The sequence below is a fragment of the Nanorana parkeri genome, unplaced genomic scaffold (assembly GCF_000935625.1).
Source record: "Nanorana parkeri isolate BGI_ZX_2015 unplaced genomic scaffold, ASM93562v1 scaffold424, whole genome shotgun sequence".
In the NCBI taxonomy this organism is placed as follows: domain Eukaryota; kingdom Metazoa; phylum Chordata; class Amphibia; order Anura; family Dicroglossidae; genus Nanorana; species Nanorana parkeri.
The window spans coordinates 555954-579488 of record NW_017306692.1 but is presented as its reverse complement, the minus strand read 5'-3'; the positions used below and the strand labels follow the sequence as shown (position 1 = coordinate 579488).

Sequence of the window (23535 nt, the reverse complement as noted above, 5' to 3'; positions counted from 1 at the left end):
CCAATGGGCTCCATGTCATAATAAAAAAAAAAGGAAAAGCAGTGTTTCTCTCCTGGGCGGCCGGGAGAGAGTTTGCTGTCTGGAGATCAGTGTCCCTGTTTAGCTGGTAACCAGGGACGCTGATCTGTCTGCAAGTGGCCGGAGCCAGCCGTAAATTCACGGCTGGCTCCGCCCAGCCTTCAGAAGCAGGCTGCTCGGCCAGCTTTGGCTTTCAGCGCGGCTCAGCCGAGCCGAGGCATATGCCTTCGGCTCGACTGAGCCGCTCGGCTAAGTTCGGGAGCTGCACTGGCTATTGTGAATAGCCTGTACAGCAACCCTTCGGTTCGGTCCTGGGGCCGAAGCTAGCCGAAGGATCGGCCGAAGCTATGGCTAGATCCTTCGGCTGCTTCGTGAATAGACCCCTTAGTGGCAAGTGTGGGTCATCTGTTATTGGAGCAATGGACAGCAAATCTAGAAACCATCAAGTAGTTATTCAATGTTATAAATCCTTTACAAATATATACTAATCATGATATCATTATTCCTATTGACTATATAAATTATCTATAGTTCACATGATATAGCTAGTGCTAGAACTACTACATACTACTTTTTGTCATGCAAACTTCTAAACTGGCCATATCCGGGATACATTACTTCTTTAATACTAAACCCCAAATGTATTTTTAGTCCAAAGCACAATAGTTAGTTGTGTTTTTCCTAAGACTGAGTTTGTTTGAGAGTCTTTCAGAAAAGAAACGTGAAGCTCTAAATTTCACATTGAACTGTCTTGCCCAAACAAAAGCCTCTAGCTATGAATGACTGCCATTGACGTTCACTGTGTTCAGCTATTCTGCCTGAGGGTGCAGTTCCATGTAATTCTGCATTCTCCAGCTTATGTCTGGATTAAATGAAAATTACCATACCTTGCTTCTGAAGTTCAGTATATTTTCGCCTTTAGTTAATTAGCCTGAAATCCACTTTGTAACACCCTTGAAGTCTATCCTAGCCCGTCTCCATAAGAAATCGTTTAGATTTCTGCACTGCATACCTGGTCAGGATTGTGCATTAGAGGACAGTTGTCACACTGATCACCCACTCCATCTTTATCAGTGTCGGCCTGGTCTGTGTTGTACACATATGGACAGTTATCCAATTCGTTTAAGATATCTAAATGGAAAGAGATTAAGATGAATATTGTATGACTGATACTTTTTTCCAATCTATTTTGCTTTGCCACATACAAACAGGTTATCTTATAGTCTGTATACCATGCTGTAAGTAGTGAATGGGTAAAATTCCAAAGGTGAAGTTATGGTGACTTCAATTTACTCAAAAGGTAGAGGCAATGAGCGACTGACCCCAACTGAAAAAATCAACAAGCTCCTTGTGTACTTGCTAAAAATGTTCAGAGCCTGAAAAATTAAAACAAATGCATCCACCATATCTAGGGACTGGCAAGCTGCAATATATTTGGTTTATGTTCTGTAGTTTAGTTTTTATTTAGTTTTTTTAGGTGTGGACATGTGAAGAGGTTTCCCACTTAGGAAAAAATACCATTTTAAAACCTGAAGATACAACATGGCACGCAAAAGTCTAATAACACACAACAGACTGAAATCCACTGCACTGTAAGACAGCAAAACAGTTAATGAAAACAAAGCTTGTTTCTACTGTGTTTGTAGACTTATTATTAAATAAAGTGACAAGATGTGCCTTTCGTAATGTTCATTGCATAATAGAGTCAAATGCCAAATCTAGTAACAGAATGTAGGTCACCATTGAATGATTATTTACTGTGTCTAACTGTTCATTTGTGTCTAGGTTAAAAAAAGTTATACTAACCTGATCCTCGGATCTGGTCAGCTGTGACAGCTCTCCCTCCAGCCTGTCTACTCCTCTGCTCCAGCAATGGTATGTCCCTCGAAATCCTCATGTCCTGTACACTGTTTTGAACGTGATGACTTGAGGATCCATGTACTGCTGCAGTGGAGGAGGAGCGAGGCGAAGGACTGGTCTAAGAGCCAGTCAGCTTTGAGGATCAGGTGAGTATAGCTCCACTGTAAGGATTAAGAATGTATTTCCCCCAGAGTTGTGCTTTAATAAAAGTAAATACAAACTGGACCTTTAGGGCTTATTCACACCAATTGCGGTGCATTCCAGAGCAGTAGCTGCTAGAACGCACGGCAATCACTCACAAAACTTTCCCCTGTGTTCTGGAGTAGGAGGGGGCGTGGCGGTGCATTGAATTCAAACGCAAAAAATGCTGCTTGCTCTATTTTTTGTGTTTGCAGTGGAACGGAGCGCAGGCAAAGTTTTGCCACATGTCTGATCGGACTGTGGGCAGGGGGGGGCGTGGAAGCAGTGCCATTGAATACAATTAACCACCACGCCCCCTCCCACCCCAGAACGCAGGGGGAGGTTTTGTTAGGGATTGCGGTGCGTTCCAGCAGCTACCGCTCTGGAACGCACCCCATTTGATGTGAACAAGTCCTTAATAAAGACACCTCTGAAGAAAAGGTTTCCTTGTCCTGCTCCTTGCCTGGATTGCTGGGACCTACAATTTCAGGTTTTGGCAAATAAATCCTGGTGTCACAGCCTAACTAGTATGGCTATCCATGATTAATTTATGAAATGCGTGACATCTGTGAAATTAAACTATTCAGTGGAGGATATCGGAGTGTGGTATTTGTATCCTTTCTGGGCTATATCAAACTGATTTAAAGCCCATGCACACCAGATAACATTTTGCAGCATTTACATGCATTCACATGAAAAAATCCACTGTTTTCAACAGATCCTGTTCAGACCAATGGGTGGAAGCTGATTTACTAAAGAAGTTTAGAATTTTCACTAAATTGTGTGAATATTCATTTTAATCATCCACTCATGTGAAAAGCAAACTCTGTTTACTTATTTTATCTGCACATAATAGGAAAAATAAACAATTGCAATGACAGGGTAACCTTAACTGATTTCAATTCAAAATACTTATTGCTCTCCCTTGTGGCTCAACAGCTGTCAATGCAATTTTTTCAGATGCTTTGTCTGCTGGCAGAGTCTTACAGTCATAGTCAGCCAGTGATGATGCAACTCCTGTGCATTTGCAACAAATTTGCCCCATCTCAGCACTAGGCACCACTCAGTGTGGACTGCAATAACCATGTGCTGCTGGAAGTGTTTGGGGAAAACATGTTAGTTAAAAGTAACAGGAAATTTTTAAGCAGAAGAGATTTACATAGTCTCTTCCACTAATAAAATATGCCCACTAGCAATTTTTTTCAGTGTTCAAGTCCGTTTCAAAATACCTTTTCCCTTAGTTTAATGTCTAGCCCAGCTTTTGCAAAAAAATAATAAATGCACACACATTAATAAAAGAAAAAAAATTGCATTCATTATGTTTTTGCATTTGAGCCTGCAAAGCATTGCAACTGCTATAAGTAAATTGAAGACGCAATGCTTTGGCCCCTGCAGACTGTCCCTCCCAGACCCTGTCCATACCAAGATACAGACTTTCAGCTGAGGGACGGGAGGAAGTATGAATGGACACAATGATGTCACTGCACTTGTACACCACTGTACTGTGGTGGTGGATGGGACTTCTAATCTCTCCATTGACAGATACTGTGAAAAGATCTGTGAATGGATGTTTTACCTGTGTGGGTGGAGCGTAGCTGTGTTGAATAAAGAAAAAGACCGTAGCCAGAAGGGACAAAACCCCAGATTCAGGTAAGTGGGGGTCGGTTGGTTTTGGGGATGTAACCATGTCCATGTTATACCCTAAATATTGGAGTAACATGAAACATAGTTACAAAAGTAAACATACCCTTTAATGCACTCAAACTCCAGAACTCTATCCTGGCCTAGATAAGTAACAGCATGTCTGACCAGGTCGGTCAAAGTTCTAAGTGCTCTGGGCAACTTGGTCAAACTCTGGTGCCTACTAGACTTCACAATCCTAATAATACACACAGTGCAAGTGCTATAGCAGGAAAGTGCTAGTAAGACTCAAAATGGAGGTTTGTAGGATAATATTACTTTACTGAATATCTATAGCTATGGCTTCCATTAAGCTCTAAGAAAAATGTTGCTTGTAACAAAAGAGGTCCGTGACAGAAAAAACTAAAATAATATAAACAATAGACTATTTATTGAATAGCATGCATCAAGGGCAAAAAAACACAGCGATGCAAAGCTTTCCATACCAGACTTATGTCCTTAATTATTGCTATAAACAACTGAAGTGCTAAATACCATCCCCAAACCATTCTTATCCAACACACTATTGACAATACAGCATTAGGTAGCAGATAATGTAGATTATAAATACTAACTACATTTATTACAGAAACAAAAATAATCAAAGATACACATCAGATCAAAAGGCACAAGAGCAAAAAAGCTGAACTATGATAAAGGAAACTAATTATACAAATAAAAAAAAAACATAATTGTAATGAATATTAAATAGAGACATCCAAGTCATATATACATTCGGCTTCTTGCCTTCTACCCACCCTCCCAATTCAGGAAGATGGTCGGGAAGGGAGGTCACATGGTAACATGACCATCGAATAAAATACCAAAAAGTAAGGTATAGAAACAATTTATTTCAACTACATTTAATTACTAGTAAAAAAAAGTTAATCTCAGTAGTATACTATCTTTTTTTTTGGACTGACTTCACAAATACTTTAATGATTTACTGTTCAAATATAGATTGTAACTGTTAAACATGATTACATTGACTTTAGCCTAAATTAAAAAACTAAGAACATACCATCGCCATCGATGTCCACAGCGCAGGCATCTCCTTCTCCATTATTGTCAGTATCAATCTGGGCAGGATTGTGCACATAGGGGCAGTTGTCACAGCGATCTCCTACTTCATCTTTGTCATAGTCAAATTGACGTGGGTTAAAAAGCAGAGGGCAATTATCCTGAAACATAAAAATCAAGGGTTTTTTTAATTTTTATTTTACTATATTACTGGTGAGATTGTTGTTTGACAATATGCTGCCCGGCGTGTGTGCTGGACGGATGCCAAGGGCACCGCAATAATACCCTTAGGTGTTATTGACAAGTATAAAATGTTTTATAAATGAAGCCCATAGTATTGTCTAGATAGCTCCAGGTTAGCTTTAATTTAATCCTATGTTTCCTTATTATGCTGATGCATTTAAGTATGAGTAACTTCATTGTAACATTTTATTGACCGTTTCTGCAGAAAAAAGGTTGACATATCCTGTTATAAAAAGTAAACCTGAGATAGGATGTCTGAGACACCTTTACCACATATCTTACAAAGTATAATAAAGTTCTGAAAGCTTCTTTTAGCTAATAAACACACTTTATCACTTTATCACAAAGTGCTATCCATGGTGGCCTAAGACATACTCTGCAGTTTTGATGCTACACCGCTATATGAGTTCCAAGCCATTCAAAAGACGTGGATGATTATCTACCCTAGACTGAGGGCTGTGTCTGTGAGGGGTGATCTTTAATAACCCAGTTGTTTCTCATTATTCTGAAAAGTGTTTGGCAGATTATTAAGGTATGTGAAAATAGCAGTGCCCAACCATGAATTAGACTATTGGAAGAAAACCATGACAAATAATAAAGGTTTATCTTTCCAAAGGACAAAGACAGCAATAACATGTACCAGAGGTGCTAAATGTTCTCTATGTTGTTTAAAACTACAATAAAACTTCAGGGTGGTGTTCTACTTTAATTAAACACAGTATTGTATTAATTGGCATTCGGTAATTTGCACCAAGACACTGACCAGGTCTTTGATTATAAAGTTTCCTCCTGATTTATGTCTGAATCATAATCTTTATACAAGAATTAGCACACAAACATTATGAGATAAACATTGCTTGTATAACAATTAAGTTTGGATGTGCACACCAAGGCATGCTATATTAAATGATAGTGGACATTCTTATGATTTTTATATGCTGTATGAGCATGACATGAGAGAAAACAGGAAAGGAGGTTTTTGTTGGAGCTTGCAAGAAAATGTGCATGTTAAACATAAATATCTAAAAAATGTTGTAATGAGACAGATCGATTTATATAGTTGTCTCAGCAATCTTGCAAATCTATGCATGCTTTTTTTTTACGTTTCATTAATCATTTTATCAGGACCTACTGAATAAAATGCATGGCTGTGCTAACAATAACATATAACTGGATTGCCAAAATGTATGTTACTTGACTAACGGATCACATTAAATATAATGGATATGAAATAAATATAAAGCTACTGAAAAAAGAAAAGTCTGTGCTTGAAAACGGTATGACTAAATTAACATGAAATACAAAAGATCTATCAATTATGAACTGCTTCTGTGACAAATTAATACATTCTCAGTTACTAAAAAAGCCTTTAATATTACAGAAATGTGTAAATTTAAAGCTGGATTCTGGGAAAAGTTCAAAACCACTCTTGCAATGAGGCAACCCCCACACTGCAAAGGTTAAATGCTCATTTTTGTTTAGGGTACCATTAAATGCAGTTTTACTTACCTTATCCCTCACTCCGTCAGGCTTACTTTTCTCCATCTGACCAGTCCCTTAAAGCCTCTTCTCTTCAACATAATCTGACATCAACACGTACAATGCAGACCTGCGTTGTAAGTGTGGATGCTAAGGGCCCACCCACAACCTAGAGCATCGGAGGGAAGGCTGCCAGGGGAACGATGGGTAACATAAGTAAAACCACTTTTTAATGGTGGCAAAAGCAAGCATTTAACCCCTGCTGTGCAGCGGGAGCCCCACTGTAAGGGTAGTTTTATATTTTCCCTGGAGTTCAGCTTTAATGTGCATCTAAAGCCAAACACTTTTTTTTTAATTTGGATAGAGTAGGGATTAGTTAAAACCCCTGTCAGAGATTTTTCTTCACTTCCTGTCTTGTAAACACAGCTGGAAGTTAGATTAAATATTTCCAATGGGAGGTGAAATCTCTTTTAGTTGATACAGCAATTCTTAATTTTGGAGTTTCCCCCACTTTGAGTCCCAATGACAGTGGTCACCAGGAAAGTGAGGGTGACCCACCTAGAGGGGAAACAAACAGCAATAAAAAATGGACTGAATTTCTAACCAAACGAAATTAAAAAAGAAAACAAATGTATGTTTATATACAATTTAACTTGGACCATTTACATTTACTTGGAATTAAATGTAGTAAAAGGATGCAACAGTTCAAAAACCATGCCAGTAGATCTAAATGTAAAATTTATGATAAATAAAAGTAATAAAGGAGTGAGCAAATTAGTCTAGAATCTAAAGCCAGCAGGCACTTGGGGCCAGCTGAAATGTTTTTCTGCTGACAAAAATGGAAAATCTAGGATAGGTTACATTGAAGCTGTAATTTTTAAGATGGAAGAAGTCATAAAAAATCCTGGACAGGAGTACTGCTAAACCGCTATCCTCAGTTTGGAATTGTTTTGAATGTGTAGCAGTCTTGCCCTTCTCTGGAGAATGGCTGCTTTACATGATGTCTGATGATGGTTCCCAGTAAAAGTTAAAATAGAGATGACAAAAAAAGAATTTGAAGGACCTTAAGTACAGCAACCTCATCCAGACAATACAGAGTAGTCTAGCCACAACAAAGGAAAGCTATCTAATCTCTAAAATAGAATTGTATCTCTGATAAGAAGATTTAGTATTTACTACCCTTGCACTTTTCACATCTTCTGTAATTAAAGCAGTATTTTCTCAGATGCAATTGCTACTTGACATATAATATTTAACCAGTATAAAACCACATTTAACCAAAAAAATTATTTTACATTCCTTTTAATGGAACAACATAATTTTTCTACTTACAGTATTTTTTTTTCTTGAAGTCTATTGGAGGACATAGGTTCAATAGATTTCAAGAAAAAGATTTTACATTAAGTACAAAAGTCTTATTTTCTTTATTGTCAATTGAGCGAGACGAAAATGTTAGGAATTCTTAAACAGTTGAAACATCCAAAAGCAGTCCAATTGTAGGGTGGAAAACAGCCACTAAGAGACCCAACAGGTGTGAAAATCATATGTCTGAACAAAGGATAGAAGAACTAGGGCCAACCAATATGGAATTGCCATAACCTAAATGAAGGAAACCTAGGATCAACCTAGTACTCCAAACCAGGACAGATAATCACCAGTAGGTAAAAAACACTGCTACATGAAGAACGATGGGCCTCAATTAGTTATGTGGAGGATAACCAAACATCCACATTAATGAAACAAGTAGAACAACAAACTAAATGAACAGTAGAAAATTCTGGATCAAAAACTAGGTTGTCAACAAGAAGCAATGTTTACTAGCACAAAGGCTTAAGCATAGCATTTTTAACTGCAGTTATAATTAGAAAAAAAGACCAACCAGTCAACAGTCAGAGGCTTTAGGTCCCTAGTCCAAGACTTTAGGGAGAGGGAGCTCCATAAAAAGAAGGATTTTATCTTATAGACAGCTCATGATGGAACACATGGGATCATAAAACTTAGCAATTTCAGGGCAGAATTCTCTGTAGAGGACCATTTTAGAAATTGTAGTACTAAAACTAAGAATATTAGTCTGATATAGAATAGGAAGAGGAAGGAATGTAGGAAGACGTTCTTAGAAGACTGAAGCTCAGTCACAAAGAGAATCTAGCTTCCAATAGCCAGGTTCACAAAGGCTTGTGAACTTACACTATACTACTTAGCGAAAATGTTGTATCGGGGTAACAGTGTAACCTGCCTGCTGACCCTTCAGGGAAATTCTTCCTTGCAAGGCAGAAAGGAGGCACACTCATATGCAGAACCCTCACTCTTCAAAGTGGGGACATCAGATCTGAAAACTAATACCTTGAATTTTGAAAGAAAAAACAGAGTGGTCACGAATGACACACCCAACACTTACTAGTGTAATGAATAGGTCATCTGCTCAGATACAGGGGAAGTTCTCACATTTTTTTCAGATGTGAAGATCTTGCAACCCCCAGATGTGCTGCAGCAGAAGTCAGATAAAAGACCAAAAGAGGGATGCCCCATTCACCTAGAAAACTGTCTGTTCTATAGAACCCGACTCAAGGAGTAGACAAGCGCATAGGAGCTTCCAGAAATGGGGGAGAGGGGTAATTTCCACCATGGTCAGAATCCAGCTTGCTACCCACCCATAATCCATATTCTCTAACTCAAAGGGAGAAATAAAAAATAAGGATTGAGAGAAAGCAGAAGAGGGACCATGTTAAATGAAACACCCTGGCAATTCTATAAACCCCTAAGAGGTAAGGGACAAAAATCCACAGAGTGTAGACAATAGGAACCTCAGCTTAGCAAGAAGTGGGAGCAACTAGGACACTGACTGTCTTCAGTGAAGGTCTCCTGAACATTCCACAATGGGTATGCCAGGAAAAAAGGCACTAGGGTGGCCATATTTGTCAGTGCCTTAGGAAGGGTCTGACAACTACTGAAAAGTCAGGTCAGTGGAGAACTGTGATACTAAATGGGATAGCATTCACAAGGGTTGGGTGCTACCAGAGTAGGAATCAGACATGCCATGGTGTGGGGAACCCAACCAAGCCATGGAAAATGCACAATGGGATGCACTAATACTCAAAATTGCAGCTAAAGAAGGTGTCAGAAATCAAGGATCTAGAGTGGAAGCTACAAGGGGAAGCCTGAGCATCTAGGAGGTAAATCCACGCAAAACATTTCTCTAGATTGGAGAAAGGCCATAATCTCAGAGTAGGTTTTACTTCTGCTCGTGTCCATGGTGGGGCCCTGACCTGCTATACCTGTGACAGTGGTCACTGTAACAGGAAGTGATGGGAAATCTCTTCAGCAGGAACACACAGAGCAAGCAGAACACTTGCTTCAGTGCCATAAGCAAAGGTAAGAACCTCTGACAGGTATTTTTGCAGTCTCTGTCTCCACTGATATATATATATCCAAAACTAAATAAAATATATTTAGTTGAGCTCCACTTTTAAATCAAAGAGTGGCCACTCCCATAAAATACAGACACTGCTGTGGCCTCCCCTGTTCCCTTCACTGCTTTTTAATTATCCCCTGTTGCCTAATCTCTGAATGTATACATAATTATCCATATTAAAAAAAAATACATTAAGCTTGTAACATGTATAATATGTTCCAGCTTGTGGTTTGAATGGCATTTAAATCCTTATGAAGTGTGTGGTTGATGCCAAAAATTCCAACAACAAAAGCAACCAAGAGCCATTGCATATATTAGCAAAGAATAACAGAAACCCCAGTAATGTATTCAGGGATCAAATATAGCAAGTGCTACCAGACCATATGAGACTGTATTCAGTTGGGCAAGCACCAGCTGAAGAACTGCCCTATGAGCTAACTGCATCTAAATTTACCACAAAACATATTAGGACTTCAAATGTAATTTTAGAAAAACAACAAACCTTTTGTAAGAAAGACACTAACTGCTTTTGGGGTTCCATCTTTAAAAGGCACACATATAGTGCAAGCAGGAATTTAAAAAATTCAGATTTGTGTTTGGTGACGGCTTACATTTAACAACTAGAGCTCTCATTTCTGTATGTTTAAGTACAGTATGCATCCTGATGATGTAATGGCATGATTAGAAACTAACACATCATAGTTTGCATTGATTCCCCATGATAAATACCCTGTTGCCTGTCTGCTTGTTGTACTAGGAGTAAAATCACCCTAATTCTCTCTACATCCTCCTTTTTTTATCTGTAAATTGCATTCACCCCCATCTTTACCAGCACCACATTTCCTCTAACTCCCAGTGCCTAAAGACATGTTAGAGAGAGCTGAACAGTGCAATAGACTCTAACTAACTCAATGTGGATAAACTGTGCATAAACTCTCACTTCCACTCTTATTCAGATGTGTGGGCATATAATGTAAATAATATTTTCAGGCTGTTGCAAAATGCATTTGACAGTTTTAATGAACACGTAAATATTTTCTTAGAATTCCCTATCAAAGTAGGGAAGTTACAGGTAGAAAATTAAATTTGATCACATAAGGTTCTGCCATACGTGTGCCAATTTATGCTCTACAGTTGAGCACAAAGCTAACAAAGGAGTATTTATTAGGATAATAGGCAAAAGTTCACATCCATTTTTAAATAAAAAGCAATTTTGATGAATTTAGATATTTTTTCTGGTTCTCTGGTCATCCACAAGGTCTATATATGGTTTGAAAATTATTTAGAATGGGATTTACCTTGTTTAAAAATTCCAAAATATTTTTATAAGAAAACCAACCTCAGTTTATAAAGAGAGTTCTTATTCTGTTTGGTCATAAGGATCCAAGGATTCATTTGATGGTCATAAAGCATGATGAAGCATGTAGATGAATTTTGTAAAGCCTATATTGGTGAGGGTAGACTTAATTTTGTCTTTATGGTATATCTTCATGAGCTCTGAGGACAACCTTCTTGCACCTTATTTGCTAATAACTGTGGTCTAATGCAGTGCTCCCCAACCTTTTTATCGCCGTGGACCAGTCAACGTTTGATAATTTTACCGCGGCCCGCTGAGGGGGGGACGTCAATTGTTTATATTTTAGATTGTTTTGATTTAATAATTTAAATTTGTGCTGTCAGTGCCATTATTTTCTAATGGCACCACAGTCGTGCCAGGCAGATTGAGCATTTTCCTGCTGCAATACAGCCCTGCCCGTGCGGTTGCACACAATCGCAGTTGAAAACGCTGCGCGTTTATTCGCGTGCAGATGGGGGCAGCGGGGCTGGTTTTCATTTATTCAATTTGTATTTACTTTGAAAACATTTTATTTGTTTTGTTTTATTATTTTTATTTTTTACATTTTTATTTTGTTACGTTTTTAATATTTTTTACTATTTATTTTTTAAACTTAACTGTATTGCTATTACACTGAAATTTGGATAATAGCCTTGCTAATGCGACATACCGATAGAGCAATGCACATAGGACCTATATTTAAATATGATTTAAAGCTTGAGGAACACAAACAGTAAAGACTTATTATATCATGTTTGGTATTTTTGTTTTGTTTTATTATTTTTACTTTATCGCCTTTTTATTTTGTTACGTTTTTAATTTTTTTTTTTTACTATTTATTTTTAAACTTAACTGTATTGCTATTACACAGGGGTTAACAAATCCCCTGTGTGATAACATTTGGAAGTGACAGGTACACTTTATTCAACCTGTCACCTCCAACAGAGGAGTTCTAGCAGGCACTGTTGCGAGCAGCAGCCGATGAGGACAGAGGCTGAGGGAGGTGACAGAGCCTGTCACTACTCCACACCCCTGCTCTGTCCCCACCCCCCGCGCTCCACGCTCCGTCCCTGCCCCCCGTTCTCGGCGCTCCACGCCCCCCGCTCTCGGCGCTCATTTAAGAAAAAATAAACCAGCCCTGCTACTTGTCCGTAGCAGGGCTAAAACAGTGTAAAAAGCACTTGCCCGGCACCCGGATCTACATGTCCCGGGCGTCGGGCGATACGAATTCCACACCCCTGTTAATGTTCAGTGGGCGGCCCTGTACCATTTGATCCACGGACCGGTACCGGTCCGCGGCCCGGGAGTGGGGGACCGCTGGTCTAATGGTTCAAATAGAAAACACCAACAGTGCCATACCACCTGACTGACAAGTACTCTTTCTTTTTTTGATTACAATAATAGGAAACGATAAAAAATACAACTTAGACATTGAGAAAAATTAAAAGTAAAACAGTGACAAAGTAAACTGCAGGCCCAACCACTGAAATACAAGTGAGGTATGATTGTAATACAGTATATGCATATATTGCATCAGTAGTTTGATATCAACCATTATTGCAATAAACTCCGGCTTTGGAAAAAAGCACTTAAATTTAACCACTATACGGCCTGTGAATTCTTTTTGTTGAATTGTTTAGATATTAGCATGCAACGGAAGTTGTGAAATCTGTGATTTCCTCATATATACATCTTATACATCAGATTATTCCATTTGAGATTATTTGTGTATATTTCAAGGGACTGACTCAATTGAATGACTATTCTCAATTTCATTTCTGGAATGTTGCAACCAAGGATGCTTCCAAGCTTGCAGATAACAATAATAAATAGTTGTGTGTAATTCATTTTATATTTTGTCCAATTAGTTAACAGCATATACATTGTATGTTTCAGTGAGGTAGTTCTGGCAACTGCATTGCTAGAAAACAAAAGTTATAAAAGAGTGGATTCCCTTTAAAACACAAAATCACTTTGTGTCATCGAAAGCCCAGCCCAGCAATACTGAGTTGTGTTAAAGGAGAACTATTGGGCGAGTAAAATGTACTCGTTCCCAATAGTTTGAGCCGTTGTTTCACACTTCAGCTGTCACATGCCGGCTCTATAGATTGAGAACTGAGCTATCACAAACCGCTGATGGCTCAGCTCATGGCTGTTCCCTGCAGAGGACAGTGACTGTCAGTCATCATCCTCCGCAGGGATTCCTCCCTCCTCCCTCTCTATTTCTCCAGCGTTCTTGGAGGGACAGACAGGGGAGGGGACAGGCACAGCTGGCTCTGGCTCTAGAAAGACAGAGCCAGCTGTCAATTAGCAGCAGGGTGGATCCTGCAAGATTGTTGGGATCCTTCCCAGCTGCAGTGCGGCTCTGCACTGTCATCATATAGCCGGCAGTAGACACTAGATGCTGACTTTGGTTCACAGGACTACATTAGTAAATGTACTCATATGACCTAAAAGAGAACTACAGCCAAAAAAAAAGGTTCGGCCATTGATCTCTTTTAAGATGGTTGAATATCAGACTGAAATTTGTAACTATATACATTCCAATAGCCAGAACAATCAACAAACTGCAGTCTTAAAATAATAAATCCTTTATAGGTGTTTTAAAATATATTATATCTCAGTCACCCTATGTCCCAGCAACACAGTGTTCCTTATTTTATTAAAGATTGCATTCTACATTCATGAAAATATAATCCTGGGATTTTTCTTTTAAGTACAAGTAATGCAATGTAACTGCTTGATGCAAAACGTATGAATGCAATTATATTTTGTAACTGTCCAAAAGGTTAGTATATTGCAAATGAGACAGACTTTTCAATGTCCGCTCTTAAATCTCACAATGCTCTCACATTTTACAGTGCAAAGGTTGCAAGTTCAGGTTGCAGGCCAATCACACCTCTGCTTCCCTCAGTGATGACTCAACTCTATAGCATATGCAGGGGAAACATGATTTAAGGGTGTTTTGCTGGTTACATTTTTCAGCCTAGTTACAAGCCCTTGCTGTGGTGCTGTTCAGATGAAAGGAAGCTTGCCACATAGTTGACTCCAGATGACATAAAAAGTACATTTATAGATATATATTTATATGCAATTTGTGACTTTAAATGAGAATTATGAAATACACTCTTCCCCATAATTAGAGCCGACGTGTGACACTGAAGCTGTCACACGTCGGCTCTATAGATTGGTAAATGAGTGATCACATACCGCTGATCGCTCATTTCCCGATCTTCTCCCTGCAGAGAGCAGTGACTGTCAGGGATTCACCCCTCCCCTCTCTGTTCCTCCAGTGCTGACTGGAGGGATGGATGGGGGAGGGGGCGGACAGAGCCAGCTGTCAATTAGTCAGCAGGCTGAGTCCTGACAATATTGTCAGGATCTGTCCCGGTCCTGCGCTGTCAGCATATGGCGGACGATAGCGTGCTACATGCTGAATTTTGGTGCACAGGAGGACATAGTATTTGTCCTCCTGTAATCATTAAAAGAACTATGGCCAAAAAAGGTTGGCCCATAGTTCTCTTTAAAGTATTTTTGGTCAAATGCTAGAAGTACAAATTCTATGGTAATGTTTGCCCTTACCTTTTCATCATCTACACCATCATTGTCATCATCTCTATCACATGCGTCACCCATACCATCCTTATCAAAGTCTTCTTGTCCAGAGTTAGGAAGGAGTGGACAGTTATCCTTTAAGAGAAGAAACAATTTTAATCAAGAAAAAAAACAGCTTTTGTTAATGCACTCTTCTAAAGGACAGGGAAGTCACCCTGATGCCCCCAGTATTGCCAGGATCAGATCCCATTTTCAAATAGTTTTTTATCACATTAAAGCAACACAAAACTCTCAGCTTTTTTCTCCTCATACACATCTACACAATGGACATTCTCCAAAACCACATTTATTTATGTTTTTTTACTATCTAAATCCATTTAGAAAGTCTGTTTTGCTCGCTCCCCTTGCTCTTCTCTCTCCTCACACTTCCTGTCACTTAGTAAGAGCCATCCACGTTGATTCTGGTCACATGCACATCTTTCCTTGCCTACAACTCCCATGAGGCAGAGAGGAATCATCTCTCACTGCACACAGCCGACTCCTCCCCCGCCCTCCCTCTCTCCTCATTGACTGTTATCAGCTGCCTGCACTGTACTCTCCTCTACACTGCTACTCTGTATTACCTGCACTAGTTCACATTTACAGCAATTTATAGAGCAAAAAAATAAAAAAATATATATATATATGTATATATATATATATCTATCTATAGTGAGTGTATATATACACAGGTGAATGTAGGGCCCCCCTTACTGATGAACACTTTCCACTTGGAGATGGTCAGTGCAGAGTAAAAATGTCTGAGCCTGCTGACAGCTGACATGCAGAATGTCTTCAGAAACTTAGTGTACAAGACATTCAGCTCACCCCAGTGATCACAGCTGGAGGCGAGGAGGATTTGTGGGCAAAGACTGGGAGGATTCTAAAGAGGAGATGTGGGAGAACTTCATAGTTCTCACATCTGACTGTAGTCCTTCACCTGAATAAGCACATAGGTTGGCTACTTTTCCTCTGCCAGGAAATTGTGGCAGGACAAAAAAAATGATTTTGGAGCATTTAGAGCTGAACGATAACAAAATTAGGTACACAGTCATTGATTATTTATATAGTAGAAGTTATTTTTATTATTTAATATCTGAGTTTAGTGTCCCTTAGTGTCTGTATAGACAAAAGTCAGGTGCTGCCGGGCACCTTCTTTCCTTTTGTGTGACATAAGCTCTACACTTTTCTTGGAAACCCAAATGCAATTCCTGATGTATGCACCGTTTAAGACTGACTGTGCGTGATGTTGCAAACCAATTTAGCTAGAAGTCAAATTCGGTAACACCAGAACGAAGATTCAGTTGTCTATCTTCAACATTGTCTGGTGAGAAACCATTGTTGGAAGAAAAGAATGGAGAACAACTAGAAGAGATTCATTCTCATGTTTAATAGTTACATTTTCTGCCTGGTGTTTCATTTGAATAAAATGTAACATTAACAGACCTGACTTTCTCTTTGTTTTGTTCTTTGGTCTAAGCAAGGTTTTGCAAGCCAACTGAGTAGGAGGCCAGGTTTTGTCTGAATACATGCTAGTAAAGAATAGTGTTCTGCTGGATTTACTTATAGGGGTTGATTTATTAAAGTCCAATAGGCTGTTCACTTTGCAAGGGAATTTTCCCATTGCAGGGGAATTTTGCAAAGAAAACCCAATCACCTACAAGGAAAAAAAGCAAAAGCATTTATGGTTTCACATGATTGGATGATAGAAGTCAGCAGAGGTTCACCTCATTCACTAAGCTAGGGTAAAATTCCTTTCCAAAGTGCTAATTCCCTTGTAAAGTGAACAGCCTCTTTGCTTTTAGTAAATCAACCACTCAATTTCAAATAATGAAATTCAGAAAGTAAACCTCAGCTAGCCAATGCTTTATATCTAAGAAACTGTATTAATGCACTTACGATCTAATGTTCAACTTCAACGTGCTTTGCACCTGTTGCATGGTTGGACCCATGCAGTACTCTCTTAACCTTCTCAATACAAGGCAGCTTAGAAGAATACCCTACTCCCTCTCTCACAACATTAGGTCCAAGAAATGATCTCAACAACAGTGGGGTCTAATTAAAGCAGACCTTTACACTCAAACCTAATTCTACCAATGCATCCCTCTATGTATGATGATTAATAATACCATAGACATGTCAGGTGTAAAATGCTGTGATCGTGAAATACTTACACTTGCAGAGCATTCACTTCCTGCTTTGTAAGGGCAAAATGACTTCAGTTTGTCAAAGCAATGCACATTGGGATTGCCTTGTCATCAGCAGAGCATTGCTGGGAAATGTCATCTGTAATCTCAGGGAAAGGCATTTTCCTCCCCTGAGATGATGCGCATGGTCACATGTCCTAGCCACATGTCTAGTCACATGTGCCAGAGATCCAGGAAGTAAAAGGAGAGCTAGTAATCTGCCCTTAGTAAACATGGCCACTGCCAGAAGACTGGGGAAGAAAAGAGAAATAAGGTATGCAAAGAATACAAAGCCTGCAATTATCTAGAAGTGTGTGTTTGTACTGTAGATTGTCATTACTAAACATTTCTAAAGGTGTGTTTGTTGTTATTTTAAAGATATGGGTAAAGGTCTACTTTAAGCAAAACAAATCAAATTATTTATCCACAGTATGAACTATAGTAATCACTATGCAACTACAGAGCTTTAACGATAACTGATAGCAACAAATCTTAACCCTCAAGTTCCACTGTTCTTACCTTGGTGCAGTGGTAAGTAGCATTGGCAGCACAGATGAGGTTGTTGTTGGGCCAGCCATCCAAATCAGAGTCTTCTCCACAAATGATGCCATCACCTGCATAGCCTGTGCGACATTCACATTTGAAAGATGGTTCGCTGAAGTGGCCAATATAAATACATTCTGCAAACTTGTGACAGTTGTGAGACTTGTCTTTGCACGGATTAACTGGTTCACATTCCTAAATAAAGATTTTGATGACATTTTTAATGCACAAATAAAAAATAGATATTATAAAAAGCAAAAGTAATGAGGCATCCATATCAAATATAAAACCCACATTTTGGATCACTATTTTACAGGTTCTTTACTTGCAGTAAGTGGAGCTAAAAGGCAAGAAAAGTGGAAAGAACAGAAAAGAAGTGAGACATAGAGAAATCATAATTGTCAAAAACTGTCAAGCTACTTGATAACTTAATATTTTTTAACAGAAATATTCTTTCTCCCACTGTTTTTTTTCTGCTAAAATAACTGACTAAACAAAATTACTTAAATTGTCCACATTCCAGTCTCATCCACTCGAAAGGTCTTTTTACCCGTGCATTCCACTGCTGACCTGTCATTCTTGATAGCGGCTATGGATAATCATATATTGTTTTGACAGATGCTTTTCATTAGAATTCCTCAAATAAGTTTTAAAACATAGTGTGGAGATTAATGACCAAGTGTCAGCTACCCTAAACAAGGCAATCTGACCTCATAAGAAATGTCTTTCTGCTGCCTGGACATACTGTCCCCAGCGGTTAACAATAGGGAAACTGGAAGATCTTCTTACCGGCCATTCATTAGGTCATGTGTCGTAATCTGTCACAACTGACTAGGTATCTTGTAGAAAGATTGCCCTATGACCTACTTTAACATTTTTTACATCTAATGCTCACTCACTTGCTTGTCTTTCTGTGCAACTTCTAATCCAACACCAAATGGTTGGTTGCCTTTGTAGCGAGGTGGGCAGGGAAGGCACTGATAACCAGGATCTGTGTTCACACATCGATGGACACCACCCAGGCGGAAGCAAGCATCTGTAACCAGTGTACACTTAAGTGTGCAATTAAAAAGAAAAAAAATGGTGTTACTGGCAAGCATATAATAATTACTATAAAAAAAATTAGTTGTACTAATAAGGTTTGCTTTATAGTCCAAGTGACAACAGATGAATCGCTTAAAAAATGTCATATCTTGTTTCTATATATCTTTAAATTGGTACATATTACTAGTTGAAAAATACAAAAGCAGCATAGTATTAACACAGCAAACAGATTTGTTTAATTCTGTGCAACACAGTTACATATACTGCAATGCAATTCTGCTACACAAAAATATGCCTATTCTTTTGTACATGGGACCAATGCCTCAACATAGTCAACTGACTAAGGTGAGAGTAATGTCCACTGTGTATCCTAAAGGCGCCCATACATCTGGTGATTATCGTACGATAATCGCGGGTGATCCCGCAATCGCACGATAATCGTAAGGTTGATGGGCAGCGTGCGACCGCATTTACTGTTCTGATTTTCGTATGACGAGCACGCTATAAAAACCCGCCGAAAATCGTACAATTTTAGGTGGGTTGGTAGCGCGATCGCAAGACGAAAGCTGCATGACCCGGGGTGCTCAAGCGCACACTGCCCGCTCACCATTGCAATCATCTGCAATCCTTCCCCTCAGCAGGGAGGACTTGCGATGATCGCAAGTACGATCTGCCTGTCCATGATGGGCAGGTCGTACGAAATTTTATTTACCTTACAACCATCGCACAACGAAAGTCGTGCGATGGTTGTAAGGTGTATGGCCACCTTTAGTCTAGTCCTGGAGTGAGAGACTACCATTTACAGAACCGCTCACACTAGCCAGCGGCAGCTGAAATAACCACTATAACAAGACTAAATGGCAAATGCTATGAAGCAGCTAACCAGAAGACAACAAAGTATTATTTTAGAAAGTTACAACACTTAACCATTCCAAAAACCATTACATTGCATACAGGAAACAGTGACAGCGGTTCTACAGGAGATAGCATGACCATCAGAAATTTAGATCTGGGGCAGCCTTATTTTTAGAATGGAAAGGCAGCCAATTATTTTTCATATAAGTAATTGGAATGGGAAAGGGTTGGGACATTTCTCAGGTTTTGTCACAAAAAGTGATGTGTAATTTCCCCAACAGGGACAAAAATCAAGCGATTTAAGGCTATAACCACTAGCCAGCTTTTTTTAAAATTATTGCTCCCTATGTCCCCATTGGATGTTTTCCTTGTTTCCTGCACCAGTGACAATTTTCTCTAAAATCTCTAGCTGGAGTACCACCTAACAGAAAAGAATCCAACAAGTCAAAGTGACTGCATCTGTTTAAAGTTGTCTCTGCACTCTATAAATAATATAAAATAATGAAATAGTTGCTACTGCAACAAAGCAAAAACCAAATCAGATATCCACTGTAAATATAAACAAAACTAAAATGTATTCAACAAATTAATAATTCCACAAATCTAAATTTAATTTGACAATTTATAGAGGTCAGACCCTGCTGAGTGCAAAACATTTTCAACTACGGGGTAAATGATGAATCAAACCCCTAAGGGATGCAAGAGGGGTTATTGTATTTGTTCTCAAGTTTTGTGCATTATGGCAACAATCTTCAGCAAATTCAATAAAATATTTGAAATACTGCCAGAAGCCACAATAATTAAACGCATAAAGAAATCGATCCCACTGCATGGGTTCAGATTCAGGTGGTTCACCAAATAAAATTCACATCTGCAGGTTATGTTATAAACTAATTTACTGGATAAAGTTTAGATTTGAAAATATTTACTTTTGATATCTAATTTAGTTATTACTTTCTGTGAGTAGCATTTTCTTTGTAAACTATCAGATCAGCAGGCACATTTTTGGAAGTTTTCATAACTTTTACAGTATACGATATTATCTTTTATACGTTACCTCATCTAGATCCTCGCAAAACGTCCCATTGCCAATGTAACCAACTGGACAAGCTCCACAAGACCAAGATCCATCAGGGTAGCTACTGCATTCAGCTCCAGGAAAGCAAGGATTTGATAGGCACCCATCTGTAAAAACGGTTACCTAATATTAAGATATGAACCATACCACAATTAAGTTGGCCGTTGGTCTGTCTATCTGTTATATCAAATAGGCAGCACACAGCCAATTGGAGCAGTACACATTGCAGGGTGTCAACACTGCTGTTACTTGTTAGGCAGTGACTTAGTGTTAGCCTGTAACCCTGCAACAGCAAATGTGGTTATTGGCAAGATCTCCATGTGAGAAACTTTGCAATAGATTTACTACAATGATTTCTGTAAGAAAATGGTGTACAGTAAGCCATGATGCCAAATATGCTGAAAAACAGATGAATGGTTTAAATACAAAGTGCAATTTTTACTGGGGCAGACAGAATCTGTATATACAGTGTCTACAATGCTTTAATATACCGTATATACTCGAGTATAAGCCATCCCGAATATAAGCCGAGGTACCTAATTTTACCCCAAAAAACTGGGAAAAAGTATTGACCCGAATATAAGCCGAGGGTGGGAAATGAGGCAGCTAATGGTAGATAGATACCAATAAAATTACATTAATATTTATTTAAAAGAAAAATAACCTAGCTCTGTAAGTGGAAAAGGGGGTACAGGGCTACATATCATGTACTACGGATCATTTAACCCATTCATGTTAGCAGAGGATCATTGTAAATGTATTGTCTGCACTGTATTAGCAGTATATACTCTATATGGAGTATATACTGCTAATACAGTGCAGACAATACATTTACAATGATACTAACATGAATGTATTAAATGATCTGTATGTAGCCCTGTACTAGGGATCATTTAACCCATTCATGTTAGCAGAGGATCATTGTAAATGTATTGTCTGCACTGTATTAGCAGTATATACTCTATATGGAGTATATACTGCTAATACAGTGCAGACAATACATTTACAATGATCCTCTGCTAACATGAATGGGTTAAATGATCCGTAGTACATGATATGTAGCCCTGTACCCCCTTTTCCACTTACAGAGCTAGGTTATTTTTCTTTTAAATAAATATTAATGTAATTTTATTGGTATCTATCTACCATTAGCTGCCTCATTTCCCACCCTCGGCTTATATTCGGGTCAATACTTTTTCCCAGTTTTTTGGGGTAAAATTAGGTACCTCGGCTTATATTCGGGATGGCTTATACTCGAGTATATACGGTACTTATAGTTTACTAATAATGCTTTTATTAGTAAACAACCATGAATCAACTCTTATTTTGTTAACTATAGTAAAATATTTATATGAAATTGCATATAATTGATCAGACCTATAATCTAAGATTTACAGGCATTACATTTTTAGTTGGTGGTAGGAACAGTAGACCAACTCATGTTATAAGGTAACATTCTCGATAATAAAACTGAACTCTGGGATAAGCAAATATAGTCTCAATACTAGAGGCATGTGTATTTTGATATGAATATTGGTGTGCTTTGTGTATTTCTCCCAGATCTGTGCCGCAATTCAGTGTAATTCAGTGAAACTTTATTCTACTCTTTGCAGGAGCTTCCTGTACTAAAGACCGGCCACTGCTGCTCTCTCTCCTTGTGCAGGGTGACTGGTCTTGTAGCTGCCTCTTCCTGTAGTTTTCTACAGACAGCCTGTAGTGGGTGGAGCCTGCAGGGTCCCTCCCACAGCTCAGCATTCTGCACGGACCAAGTACAGCACAGTGTGGATGTTACTGCTACTTTTACAAGGATTTGCAAAGGCTTTTTGATGCATACAAAGTGGATTTTTACCTTTCGTGGCTGTTGAGGAATATATTCAATAAAAGTTTTTGTGCCTGTTCAGCTTTAAAAAGCAATTCTATCCAAACAAAATGTGCCATTTTGAATGAGGCTGCACAGGTTTTGAGTCCATGTAAAGCTTTTACTACTGGAGACAATAGTAGCTTGGCTACCTTGGCCATGAAGGTGGTGGGCAAAAATCCCCCCGGCAGTAACTGAAAAATAGTGCACTATTGCGGGGAAAAAAATGAATATGGTTTTACTTCTAGTAAGCCTTTATCTTCTTCCCAGATCCCTAGCAAACCGCATACACTGTATGACTTGCTCATGTTTCTACATTTGTAATCACAGCATCTGTGCTGTTGTTATAATTGTAATGCCTTTTATTTCTGCTAAGCGTGCCGTCAGCTTGTATTATTTTAAATGTATTTAAGTGTTGTATTACATTGTAGTTAGGAAATATAATGTTTCTACCCTTGAGCAGTTGAGTTCTTCACTTCCTTGTCGGCTTTCACAAAGTAAATTTACAGTTACTACATTTGACATTCCCAGTAGGCCAGATCTTTACCCTTAGCCTCAAACTCTTAAAACCAGCTGAGGATTTTTCAGGAAACGCAATGAAGCCTACTATAATGTTCACACTCTGGCATTCACTGCTACAAACATGTTGTCTCTGAGACTGGAATTTATAAAAGCAGATGTTTTACTGCTATTACAAACACAGACATTTCAGAAATGTACTGAAAATCAGCTTGAGAAATGTTGCCATCAGGGCTTTCAGTTTTTTTACAACAGATATTTATAATAACATCATAAAATATGTGTGAGATACAATGCATAAGAGCAACATATGACATTTGCTATGCAACCTAGCTGAAAAGCTACTATGTAGGTGACCTCTATTTAGCATATCTTGGTTTTTGTTCTGATAGCAGAGTGATCAGTTAAGATATCTTACCAATTGGACATTCTTGCTTATTACACATTTCCTTTTCTTTTGTATCTCCAGCACATTTCTTCCCTCCATATTGTGGCTTAGGGTTATTGCAAATACGGGACCTGTCTCGCAGACCTCCTCCACAGGTAACACTGCAGCTAGACCATGGTGACCAAGGACCATATTTACCATTAACTGAAATATTAAAAGAAAAGTGTCACATGACTTTGTAC

The 23535-nt window shown here is 38.7% G+C and overlaps 1 protein-coding gene across 1 annotated transcript in view; it reads right to left on the bottom strand.

Annotated features, from left to right (window-relative positions):
* The window catches only part of THBS2 (thrombospondin 2), an 89028-nt gene that overhangs the window by 18167 nt on the left and 47326 nt on the right, over window positions 1–23535 (bottom strand). The window contains exons 10-16 of the mRNA XM_018559982.1: window positions 23324–23497; window positions 20508–20635; window positions 18451–18603; window positions 17528–17746; window positions 14811–14918; window positions 4760–4919; window positions 1031–1149 (exon numbers count right to left, since the gene is read on the bottom strand). Coding sequence (XP_018415484.1) covers window positions 1031–1149; window positions 4760–4919; window positions 14811–14918; window positions 17528–17746; window positions 18451–18603; window positions 20508–20635; window positions 23324–23497 — 1061 coding nt within the window. The remainder of the gene's footprint in view (window positions 1–1030; window positions 1150–4759; window positions 4920–14810; window positions 14919–17527; window positions 17747–18450; window positions 18604–20507; window positions 20636–23323; window positions 23498–23535) is intronic.